Source organism: Liolophura sinensis, chromosome 6 (genome assembly GCF_032854445.1).
Source record: "Liolophura sinensis isolate JHLJ2023 chromosome 6, CUHK_Ljap_v2, whole genome shotgun sequence".
NCBI classification, from domain to species: Eukaryota; Metazoa; Mollusca; class Polyplacophora; order Chitonida; family Chitonidae; genus Liolophura; species Liolophura sinensis.
The window spans coordinates 28,196,606-28,216,393 of record NC_088300.1 but is presented as its reverse complement, the minus strand read 5'-3'; the positions used below and the strand labels follow the sequence as shown (position 1 = coordinate 28,216,393).

General features: G+C 38.8%; 1 protein-coding gene across 2 annotated transcripts in view; it reads left to right on the top strand.

The window, feature by feature from the left end:
- The first annotated feature begins 237 nt into the window (after positions 1-237).
- LOC135468650 (cGMP-specific 3',5'-cyclic phosphodiesterase-like) overlaps positions 238-19,788 on the top strand; it is a 48,022-nt gene continuing 28,471 nt past the window's right edge. The window contains exons 1-4 of one of the 2 annotated variants that reach the window (XM_064747017.1): positions 238-512; positions 14,874-15,817; positions 17,103-17,261; positions 17,867-17,956. In XM_064747017.1, the coding sequence (XP_064603087.1) occupies positions 15,287-15,817; positions 17,103-17,261; positions 17,867-17,956 (780 nt within the window). In that variant the 5' untranslated portion in view covers positions 238-512; positions 14,874-15,286. The remainder of the gene's footprint in view (positions 513-14,873; positions 15,818-17,102; positions 17,262-17,866; positions 17,957-19,788) is intronic. The other variant, XM_064747018.1, reaches the window with a different exon arrangement.

The window sequence follows — 19,788 nt, the reverse complement described above, 5'->3', positions numbered from 1 at the left end:
TGAATAATAAAGCCATCTGTGACATAAATCTATATACCTATACATGTAACCAAATAGTAAACGTTTGCTCGCCTCTCCGCAAATGGGTATGAAATCTCCCATATAGATGCGACATCTAATCACGGAATTGATTTTTGCTTTGGATTATAAATTGGCGTGATTAGGCTTGAAGTGGGTATTTGGCCAACCGACCCAGCAATGCCACGGCCTCAGGCGCTGACAAGTCTACACGACCGCTTCCACCCCATGACAAGAGCTTGAGTTAAACTGACAGTACATGCATTTCGAGTGTACTTCAGTTACAAGGCGATCTTAAAATAAGGTGACCATATGTGTTCTGTTCAGTCCTCGGTGCTGGCAGGTTAAATTGTCAGAGGAGTTGCCTGTGGACACAAGGTGCAACATCCTCAGGCCGGTACAACGGATCATACTATAGGGCTTGTCAACAGCAGCGAGGCCAGGACGGGTAGACGCATGTACCAGCAAAAGTGACGCTTTAAGGCGACTGAAAGGTAAGAATACAAGGCACCCAAACGCTTGTACCGCTTGTGATATCTGTGTAGGACAAACCATTTACGGTTTACTTGTACTGTTAAAAGCAAATCATTCACACTCTCTTAACGATTACTTCCTCTGGATAGAATCCCTGTAGATCTTAGTAGCGAGTTAATTGGACATTTATGATGTTAGTAATGTAGGGGCTCGTCTCACTTTCATTGTTATGTCCATTCATGCAGTCCTTTAGTGTGCGGTCATGTAGCAAAGATGATAACTGAAAATGACAGTTGCCTGAGTCAATAATGGTGGTATAAAACTCTGGTATAAATTTTCAAATGCCCATTTTAAATGTATGAGAAATGTGACAAGGTGAGATAAGAAGATACAGGAATGTGTGGTTACCTTCTGGAGATCTTATATAAGGGATGGGGCTTGATTGCAGACTATCAAAGAGTAAAATATGGGCCATTGTTCAGGTAATAGACCCTGTTACATATTATGTTGTGGGTGGTTATTACCGACTGTGTTTGTCTACAAGAAATGGTATCTCTATCTGTAGACCTATATGCCTCCCTGATAGCCATGCGAACTGCTTGCTAGGCAGAACTGTCATATTCCCTTATGTGGAACGTATCGGTCTAACATGTATCGTTGGGTCCTGCATAGGGCCCATAGGGGAGTCTACTTTTCGCGCCTTGTAGCATTTGTTGGACTCTATATTATTAAACTATATTACAATTAACTGACTCAAAAACTAGAATGTCAAGGATGCTCCATAAAACATCTTCACTCCAAGTGTCATAAATTTACAAGTGCATATGTCTAACACCCTTATTGGCAAATATGGACAGAGAGTTCAGGATCTGCGTCATACTTGTATCAAATTCCGCTTCAGCCGGGGATTGTGACAGTATAGGCAAATATGTGTATTGCATTAACATGCTGCAATGCATGGTGCTTAGTTTAACAGTTGCAATCAAAGCGCGACCGAGATATCTAGATTTGTATTCGACAAGATGACTGTCTCTCTCTTACATGTTACCAGCTTTATTTATTATTTACACTAAAAAATTAATCTGTTAATTTTAACAGAAAATCTGTTAAGTGATGCTAGAACGTGTTCTGTTATTGTAGTATAATACTGTCATAACCAACATAATATCCTGTTAGTCTAATGGAATCTCTATATTGAATTAATAGAATATGTGTGTTATATTTAACAGAATTAGGCCCATGCCTTGAAATAGCAGAATACATTCTAGCATCACTCAGACAACAGATCTTCTGTTCAAATTAACAGATTAATTTTTGAGTGTATACTTTTTTTCTTTTCATATTCCTTTGAGAACTGGTAGTTTTTGAAACGGGTCATACATACACCAGCACTGCTTTCATGCAGATTTAATTTCACAACTACGTAAAACTACACCAAGAAAGACGTATACATCTTCGATTATCTCTTTTCAATACCATTGCATGAAAGCTCCTTAATTGACTGTGAAGAAATGTCACGTCGTTTCAACAGGTTATTCAAGCTTTCCGCTGCTTTGTGTAAGTCAAATGGTTGAGGACATTTGACTTACACAAAGCAGAGGGAAAGGACATTTGCCTCTGCGCAACCATATACCTCACCACCTGCAGAAATGAAGTAAGCAATCGTTAAGACAGGAAGATGCATATATATATAAAAGATACTTAGTGGGCTTACAACTGTTTAAGCGGACACAGACACTGAAACTTCCTTAAAGTCACTGAAATATTTATTTTCTTACTTTTCTTTCAGTGGCCGGTTATAAGCGAAATGCTGCTTTTAACTTAAGACAAATATGAAATCGTATTTTACACCTTTCATATAAAGCTGTGTGAATTTCAGTTATTTGTGCCATACGCCACACGCCTAATATTGCACTTTATAGTCTTGAGTTAGGTCAAAAATTACTTCGTGTTACTTTTGTGACGCCATATTTACTGCAATTAGACTCAATAGTAAGCTTTAGGGTGATTTCTCCATCTCTTTAATTATAAATATAACTTAGGCAAAGTGAGTATTCTTTTTACTGGCAACTGTATAAATGCGTTTTGGTATATCTTTTTTCTCATCCTTTGGCTGACAGACAAAATGAAGAAACGCATAGCTTACTGGTTTTATATCTCGCTGGGGAACATGTACATGCAAATGGTTGTATGTAGGCTCAGAGGATTTTGTTTATATCCGCAATATAACGAAAAGGTAAAGTCATTCAACATGAGATATGTTTTATGACACTACTGAGTCAGGTTTTCTTTATGATATTGATTCCTGAAGGATAAAGATTGACAGAGATTGCATTTGCTATCAAGAGATACATGTAAGTAAACATGTAACGTGGTGAAGTGTCCCTTTTCAAATCAATATGTTATTACTAGTTGTTATAAATCACTATACATATGTATCACTCTACTGTTTTACGCTTTTGGTGACTAAAGATTCCTTTTGTCAGCGTCTGAACTATCGAGAATAAATCTGTATATTGTGACGTAAGTATACGTCCGAGTATCATCAGACGAAAAGCCAAACTGTGCCGGTTGACGACTGTAGTTGGTGAGACGCATGCCAGAACAATCGGCCACCATAAACCCAGTCTCTAATATTACGTGATGTTTTCTTCCTGTTTCCATGGAAACATCAATTCTATGCGCGGGAGATGACAAAAGTGTCATATACTTGTCATACAAAAAATTATAGTGAGGAGCGTGACATCAGAAGTTTCTGACAGTTATATTGATTGAACTGCAGTTCCATCTACATCCGAGCTGAGTGGTTCACATTGTTCCCTTTAAGTGCTTTCTTTTCCTTTGTCCCTGCAGATCAGACTTCCTACAGCAGGATTTCCCGAGACGACGCTCTTATTTAAGAAATACCATCGTCACTGTTTAACTTTTATGTCTACTATTTTGAAAGAATAGACAACATAACCGTTCATTGGTTCCAGTTCAAATACAGCATGTACATTTACTAACGTGATAGAGATTTCTAGCCGTGATAAATTAGTCCCTTAAAGAATGCAATGATTTATTTATTTATTTATTTGATTGGTGTTTTATGCCGTACTCAAGAATATTTCACTTATACGACGGCGGCCAACATTATGGTGGAAGGTAACCGGGCAGAGCCCGGGGGAAACCCACGACCACCCGCAGGTTGTTAGCAGACCTTCCCACTTACGGCCGGAGAGGAAGCCAGCATGAGCTGAACTTGAACTCACAGCGACCACATTGGTGAGAGGCTTCTGGGTCATCACGCTGCGCCGGCGCGCTAACAAACTGAGCCATGTAGGCCCCCTAATGCAATCACTACATTCGCAAACATACAGAATTGAAATGAAAAAATATACCTTCATCGAGATTTCCAGCCGTGGGGAATTCCTTACCGAAGACCATGGCCAGATTCTCGGACATATGAATGAAAAGAAGCAACATAGAATGACCGAGATTTCTAGCCGTGAGAAATGTGTTACTGCACACTATGGCTGGATTCTCAGACGTATGGATGAAATGAAGCAATATAGCATGACCGAGATTTCCAGCCGTGAGAAATGTTACTGCAGACTCTGGCTGGATTCTCAGACATATGGATGAAATGAAGCAATATATAACGTGATCGAGGTTTCCAGCCGCGAGAAACCGGTACCTTAAAGAATGCAATGCATTCTCATAAATACAAAAAATACAAAATTGAAGTGAGGCAAAAGATAGCGTGGGTAAGATTTCCAGCGGTGAACACTGAGTGTTCTTATCACAGGTTGCCATGTCGAAAGAAGTTTCACTAGGAACAGACAATCAGCTTGTATTTTCCGTCCACTACAATACACGAAGCTAAGTACATGGCAGGTTTACCGAATTGTGTATTGATTTCCATGCAAAGCTCATTGGATTAGTTGAAACTTGCAGATTGATTATGGTGCATTGGGAATCATGTAGACTGAACTAACAGCAGCTGGGGAGGGGGGGAGGGGGGAGGGGCATGCGCAAAACACTGGGACAACAAAATGAGAAAAATGCTCTGAGGCGACTACGAGCCACACTGAAATGTTCTGCCTGTGTTCCTTGTCGTTTACTGAACACCATTAAGGTATATAATCAATAATTGTGCGCTGAATAACAAAGTATTGAGCTGAACGAGCAATCAGGATTATGTTTTCAGAATTTAATGCATAACCCGATTCATATAAACGTCAACATGCAGAAAATAGAAAATTTTGCTATACTGTGTTAAAGGGATAAGTCAAGCTTTGTGCCCATTGTGAATACCATATTGAATTCCTGGATGTGTGACTCAGCTTGCGAATTCAATCCTAGAGGCTCTGATCTGGCCGCAACATGTGGATGGTCGTGAGTTTCCTCCGGGCTCTCACCATAATGCTGGCCGCCGTCGTATAAGTGAAATAGTCTTGACTACGGCGTAAAACATCGATCAAATAAATAAAATAAATAAATCCTAGAGGCTTGTTCTCTTTTCTTGAAGATTCTTGGGCTTTTCTCACTGGATCGTTCAACTTTTACCTTTTACGAATTTGCTCAGCAGATTGCCACCCTCCTTATCTATGACAAGAAAGCTCATGTCAGTTTTATGCTGGAGGAACTGGAGGAGGATTCTATGTCTATAACTATATATATATATATATATATATATATATATATATATATATATATATATATATATATATATATATATATAACCAAGATTGATTCAAAGAGGCATTAAATAACGATGAGAGCTTAGTCGAAGCCAAAGGGCATATTTAATCACCAAATCCATGTTATTTTATACTGACCATCATTTTCCCCTGGCAAGTATTTGCAAGATAAATTCTCCCAGAAGATTTGCAGGTAAATCGATTTCCGGATGGTTTCTAGAAGACGGTTGACTTATCATCTATGGGTGGAATTCAAATTGATACCAGCAGTATGTATATCTTCTTAAATCCAGACCATCCAGACCAGGTATAATTATCCCCAAGCATATGAACCCAGATAAATGCTTCCACAAGAGGTTCTACGACTACGTCCAAATCTAAACTCCATCGCAAAAACCTTGTTTGGTTTTTGGACATCCAAATCCTTTCCTGAACTCAGGACCAGTCTAACTTTGGGAGCAAATCTGCTCTATAACATAAGCTGACACTTATAAGCATCTTTATATAATCAAGCCAGCGACATCATCGAAGCATATAGCAAGTATCAACCTTACTAAAGGGAAAATGACTCATAAGACTAAGGCGCAATGCATTGTGAGGTAATTCCTCGAAGGTATATGTATAGGCCTATACGCAAATCCAAGCACCACAGGCAATTTATCTGTGAAATATCAAAACTGCTGTGTGACATCATCTGACTGTCTATTTCAAGAAGAATGTATAGGCACCACCCAGTTTTTAAAATTTTGCGTAATAGTTAAAAATACCACAAGACTCAATTTTTCAAGCTATGACGTCGGTGGTACTGCATAATTGGCTTGCAGCCAGTTGACTAGATCCCAGATGTTCCTGCTATACAGCGTAAGCAGTTTCACGTACAAGAAAGTAGTAGAAATTCCTCACGTCATCGACTATCATTCTCAGTGATAGTGGCTTTACACCACATGACCGATATAACAGCAGTTTCGGGGAGATTGTGTTGATGTAATTTAACCTTTATGGCATCGATGGCAGATAATGCGAGATAGTAGGCCTTTGCCATCACGTGCTTTGTTCCACGACTTTTCGAACTGAAAACATGTGACAGTGCAGCTGAACCTGGTTGAAATGATATATAGTCCTTACTGAACCACCAAACTTACCCGTTGACGTCAGGAAAGCTTTTACGAGTTATCAGTTTGTAACTATACCTCTGACTACAAAAATGTCCGTTAGAAATTTTGTTGACTTAATGTCAGTTTAGAAACTTGACAGGAAGATACCCTACCAATATACACATACATTATATATACCCATCCATACACCCTATACACGCAGAATGGCCTATCCTTGCAGTTAGAGAGATTACAGAAAAACCAGGGTGTGTTCATTTTCCATATCAGACAATGCAGATAGAAACACAATACAGATAGGAAAATCAAGCATATAGAAACATCATAAATATATGAACGTTGTACAGAACGTCATTCATCTTTCATTTATTCCAAAGGACGGTACCACCGTGACGTACGCACTCCTCCTTCAAGGAACTGTTGTGCGTCTGTAGTGGCTCCACTGGTAACCCGCCAGTGCGTGATCGCCGTCTCAAAGCAACAGGGAAGTGCAGATTTAGCCCTGCTCACTTCACTGTATCATTACCTGTAAATTATGGTACTCAGTAAAAATTACACTTAAGATGACAAAATGATCAGGATTTCACCGGTTATGTGTAACAATTTTCCAACTACATCAACCTGTCGTCCTTTCTCCGGCTTTACTATCTAAGCTCTAGTCTTTTAGATTTCTCGATCTCTGTAATTTGTATAATGTGTCAATCTCACCCCTCGCCACCACCACAGCTCGGTCAGTCTGGACGGAGAAATTGTCCTTGGCCATGATCATGCACACTGCCACGATGCAAGGCTACTCATTGCGGTATATCCGCACAATGTGTCAATTATCTCCGTCCATGGAATCATACCTCGAATCAAAAAGGTTATAATTACCCCTTGATTAGAAATCTAAGCTTCAAGTCCGACTTGTAAATCATGACGAGGCGTTCCAATGCAAGACTAGCAAGGCCCATATATGAACCAGTCCATACCTACATTACCTTGCAGTTCTTTGCAGAAATATGTAAAAAAAAGAAAGAAGCAGTTTTTTCAGTGATGACCGGACTACAGTCGATATTTTATAGAGCCATGGCATCCAAATAAAATTGTCTTAGTTCTTTGATATAGATACTAAGATGTGTTATGTATCTTGCTTTTTTATTGCATTCAGTATAAAAGACTACAGCGTAGAGAGCTAAACCAGAGCAGTAATGACCGTGTGATTCTTGTCAAATGGTTACGCAGGCTACTGGTGAACTCCGGCCTCTTGTTAATTTACCTCAGTCAGAGTTTCTTCCCGCTGGCCATGTAAATACTTCAAAATAGCAACGTGTACACCCCTAGCACCATGGTTAAACAGAATTAGGTAAAAATAAATGCAGTGGCGTTAGTTGCAATTTATTAGACGTTATTGGTGTAGAATTACACAAAATGCTATATTGTCCTCGCATTAGATATGTAATCACATTGGAACAATGTAAAAGGGACCAGACCTCGGGGATGCACTTAACAGCGCGTGTCTCATGAATTTGTGTCAAACAGAAACAGATCCTCTCAAATATTTATATGTTCTGGATTACACTTAAACATAGTAGTTGACAGGATAAAACGCCATTAAAATGAATTTGTTGTATATAACAGTATACACACTGAGGTAAAACATTTGCTGGGACATTAATTTGTGCAGGCTGATTTTCTTGTCACGGATTCCTTAACTTATCTGAAAAGGTTTTTTGCACGTTCCTTCGCAGCGGCTTAATCTATCGATTGACAAACATATCAGATTGGCTTAAGCTTCTCTCACATGATTCCGCCTGTTGTGAACTCTTTGTGTTTATGACCCATATTTTCCTAATGGAGTCAGTAGAAGAGACATAGTGCGGCACGAACAAACCGGCTTGAGCCCATCCATTCAGATTTTCTCTTCGAATAGCATGTACTGTGTGGACAAAGTAAATATACTTGTGCTAAAACTGGTAGACAAACACTTAAGATGAGAAAATGTCGTAGAAAATTAAAGGGTAAGTTTAGAGAACCAGTGTTTTGACCCCAAGTAAACCGATCAGTTATGCTAATTTTTGCTTTATGTATAATATCACTGGGCATTTTGACCTTTGATGTTTTTGTAGGGTTTGACCATATTTACGGCGGTATCTATAAAATTGTCTGTTTCGATGCATAGAACCATTTAACGTTAAATCGTGTGTTTAGTAAATGTTTACTTCCTTGGTCATGGTGAGTGGGAGTGTTTAACTTGCTACTTTGGTTCCGTGGCTCATTTGGTTAGCGCGCTAGCTCAGCGTACTGACCCTGAGGCCTCTCACCAATGCGGTCGATGTGAGTTCAAGTCCAGCTCATGCTGTCTTCCTCTCCGGCCGTAAGTGGGGAGGCTTGCCAGCACTCTGAGGAAGGCCTTGATGAATTGAGGCTGGAAATTCTCGTGGTAATGAAGCATCAGTATAAATGTTACGTAATTATATAACGCCGCAATGTTTCCACACTGACTTTTCAGACACACTGAAGCGCGCGTTAGTGATAAGGATAGTGCCAGGTCTCACGCAAAAGCACGGTTCGACACTCTGGACAATATAGAAAAGGGCCCCGTAACACGTCAGTTTCTATCAAAGCACCCAAGGTCTTAAAGATTAGGGTGGTCTTGCAATGATGGATTGCACGGATTATCCCTTTTTGTTTGGCCCATCAGCGGTATATCTCAATAGATCAAATCAAAGCGGGAGAGGGGGCGGTGCCGATCATAGTAGTCAATAATATCAGGACGGCAGAGGCGCATTAGCCCGACCAGCCCGCGTGTCGCTCTGGGTCTCCAGAGAGTCATGAATGTGCAGCCAGGACAGAGCACAGTGAGACATTTAGGGCATAATTTAGTTACAACAGGGCATATGATACCACAGGACCAAGCATTTACCATATGTTGAGCTCATTTACAAGTCGTAAAGACTATCTTCGCTAACGTGGCACCCTCGCTATTAATAGGTAAGTTGCGTTTCCATGTATAAGACATAATATTTTTGCTTTAAGTTTAGAATGTACAGGCCAATGACAGCACAGATTTGAATGCACTGTATACTCGTGTATATACATTATGTGATCATGGTACGTAAAACAAAATTGTCAAAATGGGTTAGAAATACACTCAATTCCCTTCCCTAATTAAATGTTTGGACAACTGTGTATAGGGACAACATTCTTACAGCTCCAGATAAATAGATAGGTATAGAGGTAAATATCTATTCAGGCTATGATTAGATGTAATATTTCCGTACAACGTACCATGTCATGTGACATTTCGAAAGATCATTTGGCGCTATACCATGCAGCTTCCAGTCACTTCCAGTCATCTGTGGAGGGACATGTCTCTGTCTTCATACTTGTTGTACACTAAGTAGCCTTAAAGTCAGTTCATGAACATTGTACGTATTCTTGTATAGCTTTTCACCGAGTGTGATTTGTTGAATCCACACTAGCATTCTCTGTAGTATAGATCTGTTCCTAACAGTAGATCAGTGCATGCCAACGGCTCTAGCCCCTGAAGTATGAACAGCACTTGTCCAAAGGTGTGTCATTGGAATAAAAGCTCCACCAGGTGGATGGAGTCGCATTCGACCATTGATAAGATCGCATCCAACATTGATGAGCAGCCGTTAGGCTCTAATAGCTTCTCCCGTGACTGATGTATATAGGTACAAGCCACGCAAACGCTGTTTCAGGGGTTACATGTATATCCAGGCACGTAGCTTTATATAGAATATCCATATTGCTGTAAAACCCGAAATCGGACGTCATCGGATTCTTTAACATTGCTGTATTTTGTAATGCTACACGAACGATGACACGGAAATTCCATTATGACGAGATTAACTGCAGATATCAGCAGGAATGGATGACCTTCGTTACTTCATCCTCCTATCTAAGTTGCCATGTCGAGTAATTGTATATGTAAAAAACATATCTCTACTAACAAACGAGAAGAAATAGTTTTTCACGGTAAACACATGTATACATGGTGAAAAAAAGCCTGTGCAATCGATTTTATTATCTGTCAGTGGAAACAGCTCCAGGTGAATGGCGGTGGTTCGTGGGTGTATGGTACCATTCAATGTGCAATCAGCAGACAAAATGTTATCTGCAAGTGGCACCACAAAACATGCCCCAGGAGATGCTTCTATAAGGAGTGAAATGAATGTATTTTCCAATACTCCTTGAAACACACAGTTTTACACGCGCCTTTCATCAGGTCAAGAATGATCATCTCCATAGCAACTCAAACACTGTCAGAACGAAAATGAACGCAAATCTGCGAACTCAGAAGTGTAAGTCAAATAATACTTTTGTACAAAATGCTAAATGCGTGGATTTTAGAGAGGTTATAGAAATTGACTAAAGTTACTCGGGGGAATTATTCCACGGGATTACGGCAGGTTGCCATGACAATTACGAAAGGCAGTTCCCATATATGCCCAAGCATAACTGATTAGGAAGGTTTACAGCGTCATCATAATCACATCCCGAGTTCACATATCATTCTTTCTTATACTCTTGTAAACCGTTCTATTTTTAAATTGTCATTTTTCCTTCTTATACACCTACGAAAACAATGAAAACAATCATTTCACCAATTTTTTTTTCGTGACAGCTACACCTGAACATTGAAAAAGTCAATTCTACTAACAGCGCAATTATAGGTTCATACGGTGACTGATCAAAGGTCAACATTCTTTCCATTACCTTTCATGGTGTTTATTTTTCTCTTTATCTTTTACATCCTTTCTTTTGCAAGTATCCATACCACATGTGTCTTGTATGCCACCCTCACCAAGACTCTGAAACTTCCTTGTCTCTGCTGGTCTTTTCCTAGTTGTGTAATATTTCTTCGTCTCCATACCACGTATATGAAATGTCACCCTGACAATGACACAACACCATAATCTCTGCTGTTCTTTTCATGATTTGGCTTACATCTTTTCTTTTGTGACAACACTTTTTATTTACTGACTAATGCTTTACTGACTTTCGTAATGACCTTCGACCTTTAATTCATTTTATGTTATTTTTTTGTCATACTTGTCATGGGACCATCACACTGTCGGCGCTACTATGGTTTTACTTTGATTCTATGCTGTAATTATATTGCGATTATTGACCTGGAGCGTCCATTTTGGTTGACGTCTGGATGGCCTGTATACATATGTCTGTCTTGACGCCAATATTATAACATCGTCCGTCCGATCAAACCTCTCATGCACCCTGAAACTTCATATTGCCTAAGCATCATTTCAGTCGATGTCGACGGGGATTGGTCAAATTTTGATATTGTAAATTATCCTTACTTGGACAGAAATATATGGAAGGGATATGGCCTTATATCGAATTACTTAGTTTCAGTCATCGTCACAAATTATTATTGAAAAACTACCGTATAGTGTGTCAAGGATATTCCATCAAACGTCTTCAACCTTTCTTCAATTTCATTTATTTGTTTCATTGGTGCTTTACGCCGTACTCAATAATACGTCACCTACACGACGGCTGACAGCATTGCCATTGGAGGACACACAAGCATCTCTCCACGTACATGCAGAGAGAAAGCCTGCATGAGCTTTTACAGACCACATGGGTGGCCTGATGGTGATAGTTTCCACTTCAAAGTCGGATCTATAAGAGGAAGAGTTGGCTTCCTTGCTTAGCATTCAGCATTAAGGATATATAGTATAACGACTGATTGACCCATATCAGTATAATGGCTCGGGTAGGGCGGCTTACTTGCCTTTGATAAGTCGTTTCAGTGAAGCAGCACTAGACAAAAGAGCGGGAGAAGTCCGTCCTGCAACAAGGAGGCACACTACATGCACTCTTAATACTCATATGACTGAAAAACTGACGAGTACGATGATAGGCCATACCAAAGACTTTAAACATGTTACTGATTGTTACCTTGCTTAGCGCTCAGAGGTTAGAGCAAGGAAACGGGTCGGTGTAAAACCCTAGGCATTCATACACATGTACACGCACGAATTCGGGGCCAGGGGCAGTAATTCATCGTATTGAATTATATCGCTACGTTGGATATATGAACAGTTACAATCATAATGCAACGGAGATACATTATATTATTATCGAAAACAGACATACTAGCATGGCACAGGATTTAAATTCTGATTTAATACATTTGCATTTCTTGCGTCTTTCCTTCACCACTGAAAACTGTTCACTGCATACTTGTCTTTGCATGAATCTGTTTTAATTTCAGTACTTAACATATTTTCTTAGTTCCTTGATGATTTTCGTTAAACGTTGTTTTGGAAATTGGTGTTGCAATCACTGACCTGGAACGTCCATTTTGGTATATACGAATGTCTGTTTTTGACAACTACAATTCTTCTTCATTGTTCAATCTTCTCCTTTGCTAAACTTCGCCACAGGAGGATATGTGTTTGCCGACGTTTACTTGTAGATCCTATATATGTCTGTGTTTTTTCGGCAACTTTACGAAGAAAAGTTATGTGGAAGGATTTGGATGAAATCTGGTTCAATTCTAGACCCCGGGCTTGGTGACCCAAATTTTTATTCGGATTCAGGAGATGCTGAAACAATTCATCATTGTCAAATATCTGTCAGCAAGTTGACGGAAACCCTATGCACGGATTTTGAGTGAGTGAGTGCTTGGGGTTTAACGTCGTACTCAACAATTTTTCAGTCATATGACGACGAAGGAAACCTTAGGGTGCATGTACGTGTAATGTGCCTCCTTGTAACAGGAGGACCGGCCCGGATAGCACAGTTGGTAGAGCGTCTGCTTCGGGACCGGTAGATCCAGGATCAATCCTTGATCGAGTCACACCTAAGACTTTAAAAGAGGAAGTTGTAACTTCCTCGCTTGGCGTTCAGCATGAAGGGGATAGTGCAACCACTGGTTGACCCGTATCAGTATAATGGCTCGGGCGGGACAACTTACTTGCCTTCGGTAAGTGGTCTCAGTGAAGCAGCACTAGATAAAAGAGCGGTGGAAATCCGTCCTGCAACAAGGAGGCACATTACACGTACATGCACCCTAAGGATTCCTTCGTCGTCATATGACCGAAAAATTGTTGAGTACGACGTTAAACCCCAAGCACTCACTCACTCACTCCTTGTAACAGGACGGATTTCTACCGCTCCTTTATCTAGTGCTGCTTCACTGAGACGGCTTACCGAAGGCAAGTAAGCTGCCCCGCCCGAGCCATTATACTGATACGGGTCAACCAGTTGTTACACTATCCCCTTCATGCTGAACGCCAAGCGCGGATTTTGATGAAGCTTTATTCACAATTTGGCCTTGGTACAAGCACCGCCCCATTACATTTTTGTGCAGATCAAGATCCATCTGGATGGATATTTCAGATAATTCTTCATCATTACGAATACGACATGAATGCTTAACATTGTCAGTGCATGGTAGAGTTATAAGCTTTCGGGGTGCCTTCTGCCAGACTTATTTTTATTTATAGGCGTCATTTTGATCTTCAGTATCATTAAGATCGATACCTGCGCATATTGTAGGAAATTTATTCACCCAAGCACTGAAGTTAATGTACTCAAAGTGCAATGTTGCCATTGTGACTACCTATATACAGATCCCGACGTGTCTACCTTGTCCTTCAGAGGATTTCTATAGGTTTTTCTGTGAATCAATACCTGCCACACCTGTGACTTCCCATCCTGCCTTTATGTGCTGATTTCGATTCATTATATTTCTGTTAACGTCTGTTAATTTTTGTTCGGTGTGCGAATTCTCTTTACCGTTTTTGTCCTTTCCAGGCCTTGGTCATTTGATACACTCATTACATAATTTCTGTTGAGTATGGTTCATTTTCAAACCATCTTCAGTGAGCATGGCGTTACACAATCAAATAAAAAAAACTGTTCCGTATAGCTTAAGTTGTGAATACAGTTGCAGTGTTACAGTGATTTGTCTCCACAGGTATATGCCTATATACATTTATTGTATCCAAAACTTAAATTTTAAGATAAATTCCATGAAAAAAGTTCCGAATGGGATTTGATTCCAGTCATATTATTATTATCAGAGGAGCACAACTGTGTCCTTGAACGCAAGGAACTGTCCTACAACAATCTGTAGGCGTTTAAGGAACACAATCGTTGTTAATAAATTGTTATTTATTTATTTATTTATTTATTTATTTATTTCATTGATGTTTTCATTGATAAATATAACTACGGGGCCTGTTTCATTTAATTGTTAATAAACATTTTTCAGTTGCAAAAAAAGGAAAAGATGGGACAAAAAGGAAAAGATGTCTCAGCCCAGCGTTTAGAAAGAGAGAGGCAGAGAAGAAAATTCTGAACTCCTAACCCATTGGTTCTCTCCTACTGACCATGCATGGTTTGACATTCTCCCTGTTGAGGTAGTTCTGTGTCGTCTGGCTTTGGCGCGTGCAGTTTCAAAAATATCTCATCTATAAGAGTATTGTGCAGTAGATCCATCCATGCGAACAGGTTATACATTGTTACACGAGAAACAAGACAGCCAAAGCTTTCGACACAAAGAGTACCGGTACTTTAAAACAGATTATTTTGTTTCTCTTTACAGTTGAACGGGGTTGGATTGCGCCCCTTTGGGATTTCGTCACATGGTCGGAGAACATCATGACGTCATAGCATGAATTCGTGGCGTCTGTTTGTACAGTTGGAAATGGCGCTTTTCTATAATGGCTGAACATATCTTGTTTTGAAAGTTGTCAGCATCCACGACAATGTGCATCGACCATCCTGAAGTATATAGTAACCGGTGAAGAGGAAGTCAAGTAAAAGGTCATTGAACTAGCTAAGACAAGGTATTGGTCATCACGAGAGAAAGAGATAAGAGTGACATCAAATAGATTTCTGTTTAGCGTCACCACAACTGAGAAGTTGTTTTCGAGTTTAAATTAAACGTTGTTCAGTGCATACGTCGGTAAGCTTAAATACCAAGACGATACTTACGTTTGGCTTGTTCACTTCAAAATGAAGGAACTCGCAGAGAAAGATGTTGAGCAGTATCTTTTGAACAATCCAAAGTTTGTTAAGGAGTGGTTGAGCAAACATGGTAAAGGCGTGGAACCATGCGGCGCAAAGCCAGCAACGTCAGAGCCCGCTTCAGATGCGAGGACAAAAAATATATTCAAAACTTACGTGGAGGGATTTAAAAAAGTGCGTACAATTAGACGGCCAAATATTCTACAGATGGAAGAAAAAGAGTTGTTTATGGAACTCATCAGAGACATTGCTAGTGAATTAGATGTTAATGTTCTGTGCCACAAAATTCTTCAAAACGTAAGCACACTCACGAAGTGCGACAGAGGTAGTCTCTTCTTGTCACGCGGTACCAAGGACAATCGTTACTTGGTCTCCAAGCTCTTTGATGTAACACGGACTTCAACTCTAGAGGAATCAGTGGTGGCAGAGGGAACAGAAATAAAAGTGCCTTTTGGGAGAGGAATTGTTGGACATGTGGCCCAAACAAAAGAAACCGTAAACATCAAAGAAGCTTATGATGTAAGTTGTTTTGTTAGATCATTTGGTCTGTTTTTTTATCTGGTATTTGAAAGTCATTTTGTCTTTTAACTACTTACTTAATCTATGGGTTAACTTTGTTCACTCTGTGATGTTGCAGACGGTGAATCTTTTCATACTTATCATAATTTGAATATTTACCTTGTAAATAACAACCATTCAGCCTAGTACAACTTGATGGACTAAGTGTGCTGTTTTAACTACGTTATGATGTCAGACTGTCAGAATTTTAAGATAGCACACGTGCAACTTGGACTAACATGTAGGCCTATGGATGTTTACAAGAAAATCCACAAGGTTGCTGAGAATATCCCTTTTTTTAAAAGATAGCACATTGTGTTCATCTGGATCAACTTTCAAGAAAATGGTTGTTGACATTATATGTCTTTCTTTTTTTGGAGCTTATGGCTTATACGGAAGCAGTCAAGTTTATGGGTGGAGGGAACTAGGCAGAAATTCATAACTTATCCTTGTAGTTGGATGCCAAAGCGTGTCATTCTTATTTTTAGGACAGATAATAGTGCTGAAAGCTAAAAAACATACTAAAAAATACAGATAAGGATAAAGTTGTTCAGTAGATGGACAGTGTGAGAAAGAGAACCTGTATATTCTTGTTACAGTAGAGTATGGTTTTCGTTGTAGCCTCCCTTGTATTACCTCTTCTCCCAACTATAGCCCCCAAATAATATCATGAGCTTTTTGTGTATACAGTTTAAACAGAGGATATTGCACAGTGAAGGTTGAATGCGATAAATATTTTTCGAGTAAGAGGTGGTTATCACTTCCATCTTTCACGAGAAAAATATTTATGGTATTCAACTTTCACTGTGCAATATTCCGTTTATTATTTATATTTTGACAATTTCATGACTTTGTCTATCTGAACAATTATGCAATATTTTTAGCTGCATAACAGTACGGGCTACACAGACAGGCTGCGTGACGTACTTGAAATGTCGTGTCTCGTTGCTTAAGTGGTGACGTAGGATGTAAAAATTAACTGAAGATGTAGTATGACGTCAACTCACTGAGCTTAGATTGGAAAATCATGAAACATGTTTCTTTTTCAATGTAATGGCATCTGAGTGTGAAATATCAAAGTGTAATAAGTAATAGCTTACTAAGTGAAATATCATTATCTGTGAAGGAAACACCTGTTAACAAATCCTTTCACCTGTATATAAGTAAGAAACAAATTTAATTCATCTGTTTAATTTAGTAAAGGCATACTGTCTGCATGTAAATTTATTTGCTTTTTCTACAACAGGACCCTAGATTTAACAAAGATGTTGATAAGAAAACTGGCTACAGGACACACAGTATCTTGAGCATGCCAATATGTAATTATGAGGGAGAGGTAATTGGTGTTGCCCAGATCATCAACAAGGTTACAGGTGACCATGAATTCACTACAAATGATGAACAGGTATTGTATTCATGCATTTTTTTTACCCCTAAATCCAAGATGAATCTTTTTTATGTACTAATCTGTATAATTTAGTACGTGGGTTTGTGTACACCCTGGAAATGATAAATGTATTTGAAACTTTAGTTATGTTACTTCAGACATATGCATATAGATTAAAAAACTTTGTACAGTATGCTGAATTAAAATTTTGTAACAATTTATCCTGTACCAGATTTTGTACAGAACATTAGAAGCATTTAAAGCTGTCATCCTTGCACTTTAGTATGAAGGTAGGTCACTTTAAAGACACTGAAATGGAAAAAGAAAAATATCACTTTTGTTAAAAACTGAACAGGTGATTTCTCTTCATGTGGTGTGACTGTCCAATGCATATATTTATGGGTGAACTTGTAAAACTCCTTCCCACCGAATCACATATTGGTACCTCTGGACCTTATTACAAAAAGGTCCTAAACTGTGAACTTTTGTTCTTTCTTTTATTATGTCACAAGTATCTGTGAAGAAAACGATGTGTTCTAGTGCATATTGAATCTTTTGTGTCTCCCGTTGAATGAAATGAAAAAACTGCAGTAATAAACTTTTTGGTTTGTTTTTTTTCTCAGGTGTTTAGTCAGTACTTGACATTTTGTGGAATCGGAATTACAAATGCACAGCTGTTTGAAATGTCTGTTCAAGAATTTCAAAGGAATCAGGTTAGTAGACAAAAAAATAAAATGACATTACTTTTAGCAACACATATTGAAAATTACATGTAATCATTGCTATCTGTTTAACTATCTGTTTAGCAACTGTCAATGTAAATTAAGTGATTAGGGCATTTCAAGACTGAAAAAATTTATACGCTCTTGATGGTTTAGCCTGATGTGAGAAAATCGTAGTAAACGTGCTCAACCTCATTCCGTCTATGGTATTGAGGATACCTTGTCAAACATGGTCTAACTCGGCACACACCTACAATTGAACGGATTTGTGTCAAACGTCAGTACAATGAAATACACATAGAATTAAGGGCTCTATGTGATATAGGACATAGACATTCTCAGCAGGCCACTCTGGCTGTTTGAATTGCTAAGACTGCCAAGAGGTATGTGCTAAAACATATCAGATTATGTTCATTGCAAATGACCTTGACCTTCTTTCTCAGTTCAAGGGTTTATATATCACTTGTAATCTCCAAAAGTACTTGTTATAATTAGCTGGATAAAATGAATCACTGTACAGGGAATCATTGCATGGTCATGGAGAAGATTGTGGAGTGCAATGAGCACAAATTACCCTTGACCTACTTTCTTGTGTTAATCACTTTTCACTTGCAATGATAGGTTGCCAAAATTACTGAGCAATATTCAATGAAACTTCATACATTTTATTTATTTATTTATTTGATTGTGTAGTTTTATATTCAAGAGAAACTTCATAAATAGAAGCTTGGAACCTTGTTCCATTGTGGTGAGCAGGACAGAAGTCATGCTGTAACCTCATTCCCATCTTCAACACACACACCTGTAACACTGTACCTGATCAGACTTTCCTAAGTTCACATAATTAGCTCTGAATTGTGAACACAGTGTGCCCAAAACAGTATGCTGGGCAGTAATGTATACAGTACTTATACAGAGTGGACACTCTTAATTGTGAAGAGCCATAAGGTTTTAGTTATTGAAGCTTCATTTTTATTTTTATTATTATTATGTTACAGCGATTTTGTCCGTCTGTCTGTATTCGTGTCTGGGCTATAACTCCAACAGTTTTCTGCATAGAGTTTTAATTTGTGGTGGATACATACATGTACATACACAGATGAAGATGTGTTGCGACTCACATTTGTGCGTTTCCACAGTTGTCATCATTACCAGATTGCCATATCCCTATGTGTACTGTATAGATAGATATGATTTTGTGTCCAGGCTATAACTCCAACAGTTTTCCACATAGAGTTTTAATTTTGTGTATTTTGGTGTATACATAAATAAATAGATAACGATGTATCACGACTTACACTTGCCCATTTTCGAAGTTGTAGTGGCGACCAGATAGCCATTTTCCATATATATATATATTATAATAGCTTTGATTTTCATGGCTACAACTCCAGCTGTTTTCTGCATAAAGTTTGGATTTGAGGTGCACACCTGTGTCCACTTGCTGTGAAAATCCTCTCAGGGGTTATACTCACCACAATGCTGCTGGTATTGTTTTATACATTTCAAACGAATGCATTTGTTGGGGCGTATGTTGTTTTCACCTGAACCCTTGTTTTTTCTTACTTTTATTGATGGCCATTATAAATGGTGACCTATTAAATCATGAGTACTAATCATCACTCTGGAACAAGTTACTCATCCGATTACTATCTGGTAGCATTCAGAATTTTGGTGGGACTTACAGGCTCTATTATTCATTCATAACTAATTTTACACCCATTGACAATATTCTGATGAGTTAAAGTGTAATGCGACACACAGAGACGTGTAAAAAGTTTGTAACAGTATGTATTCTATGTTTACTTGTATTCTTTTTATTT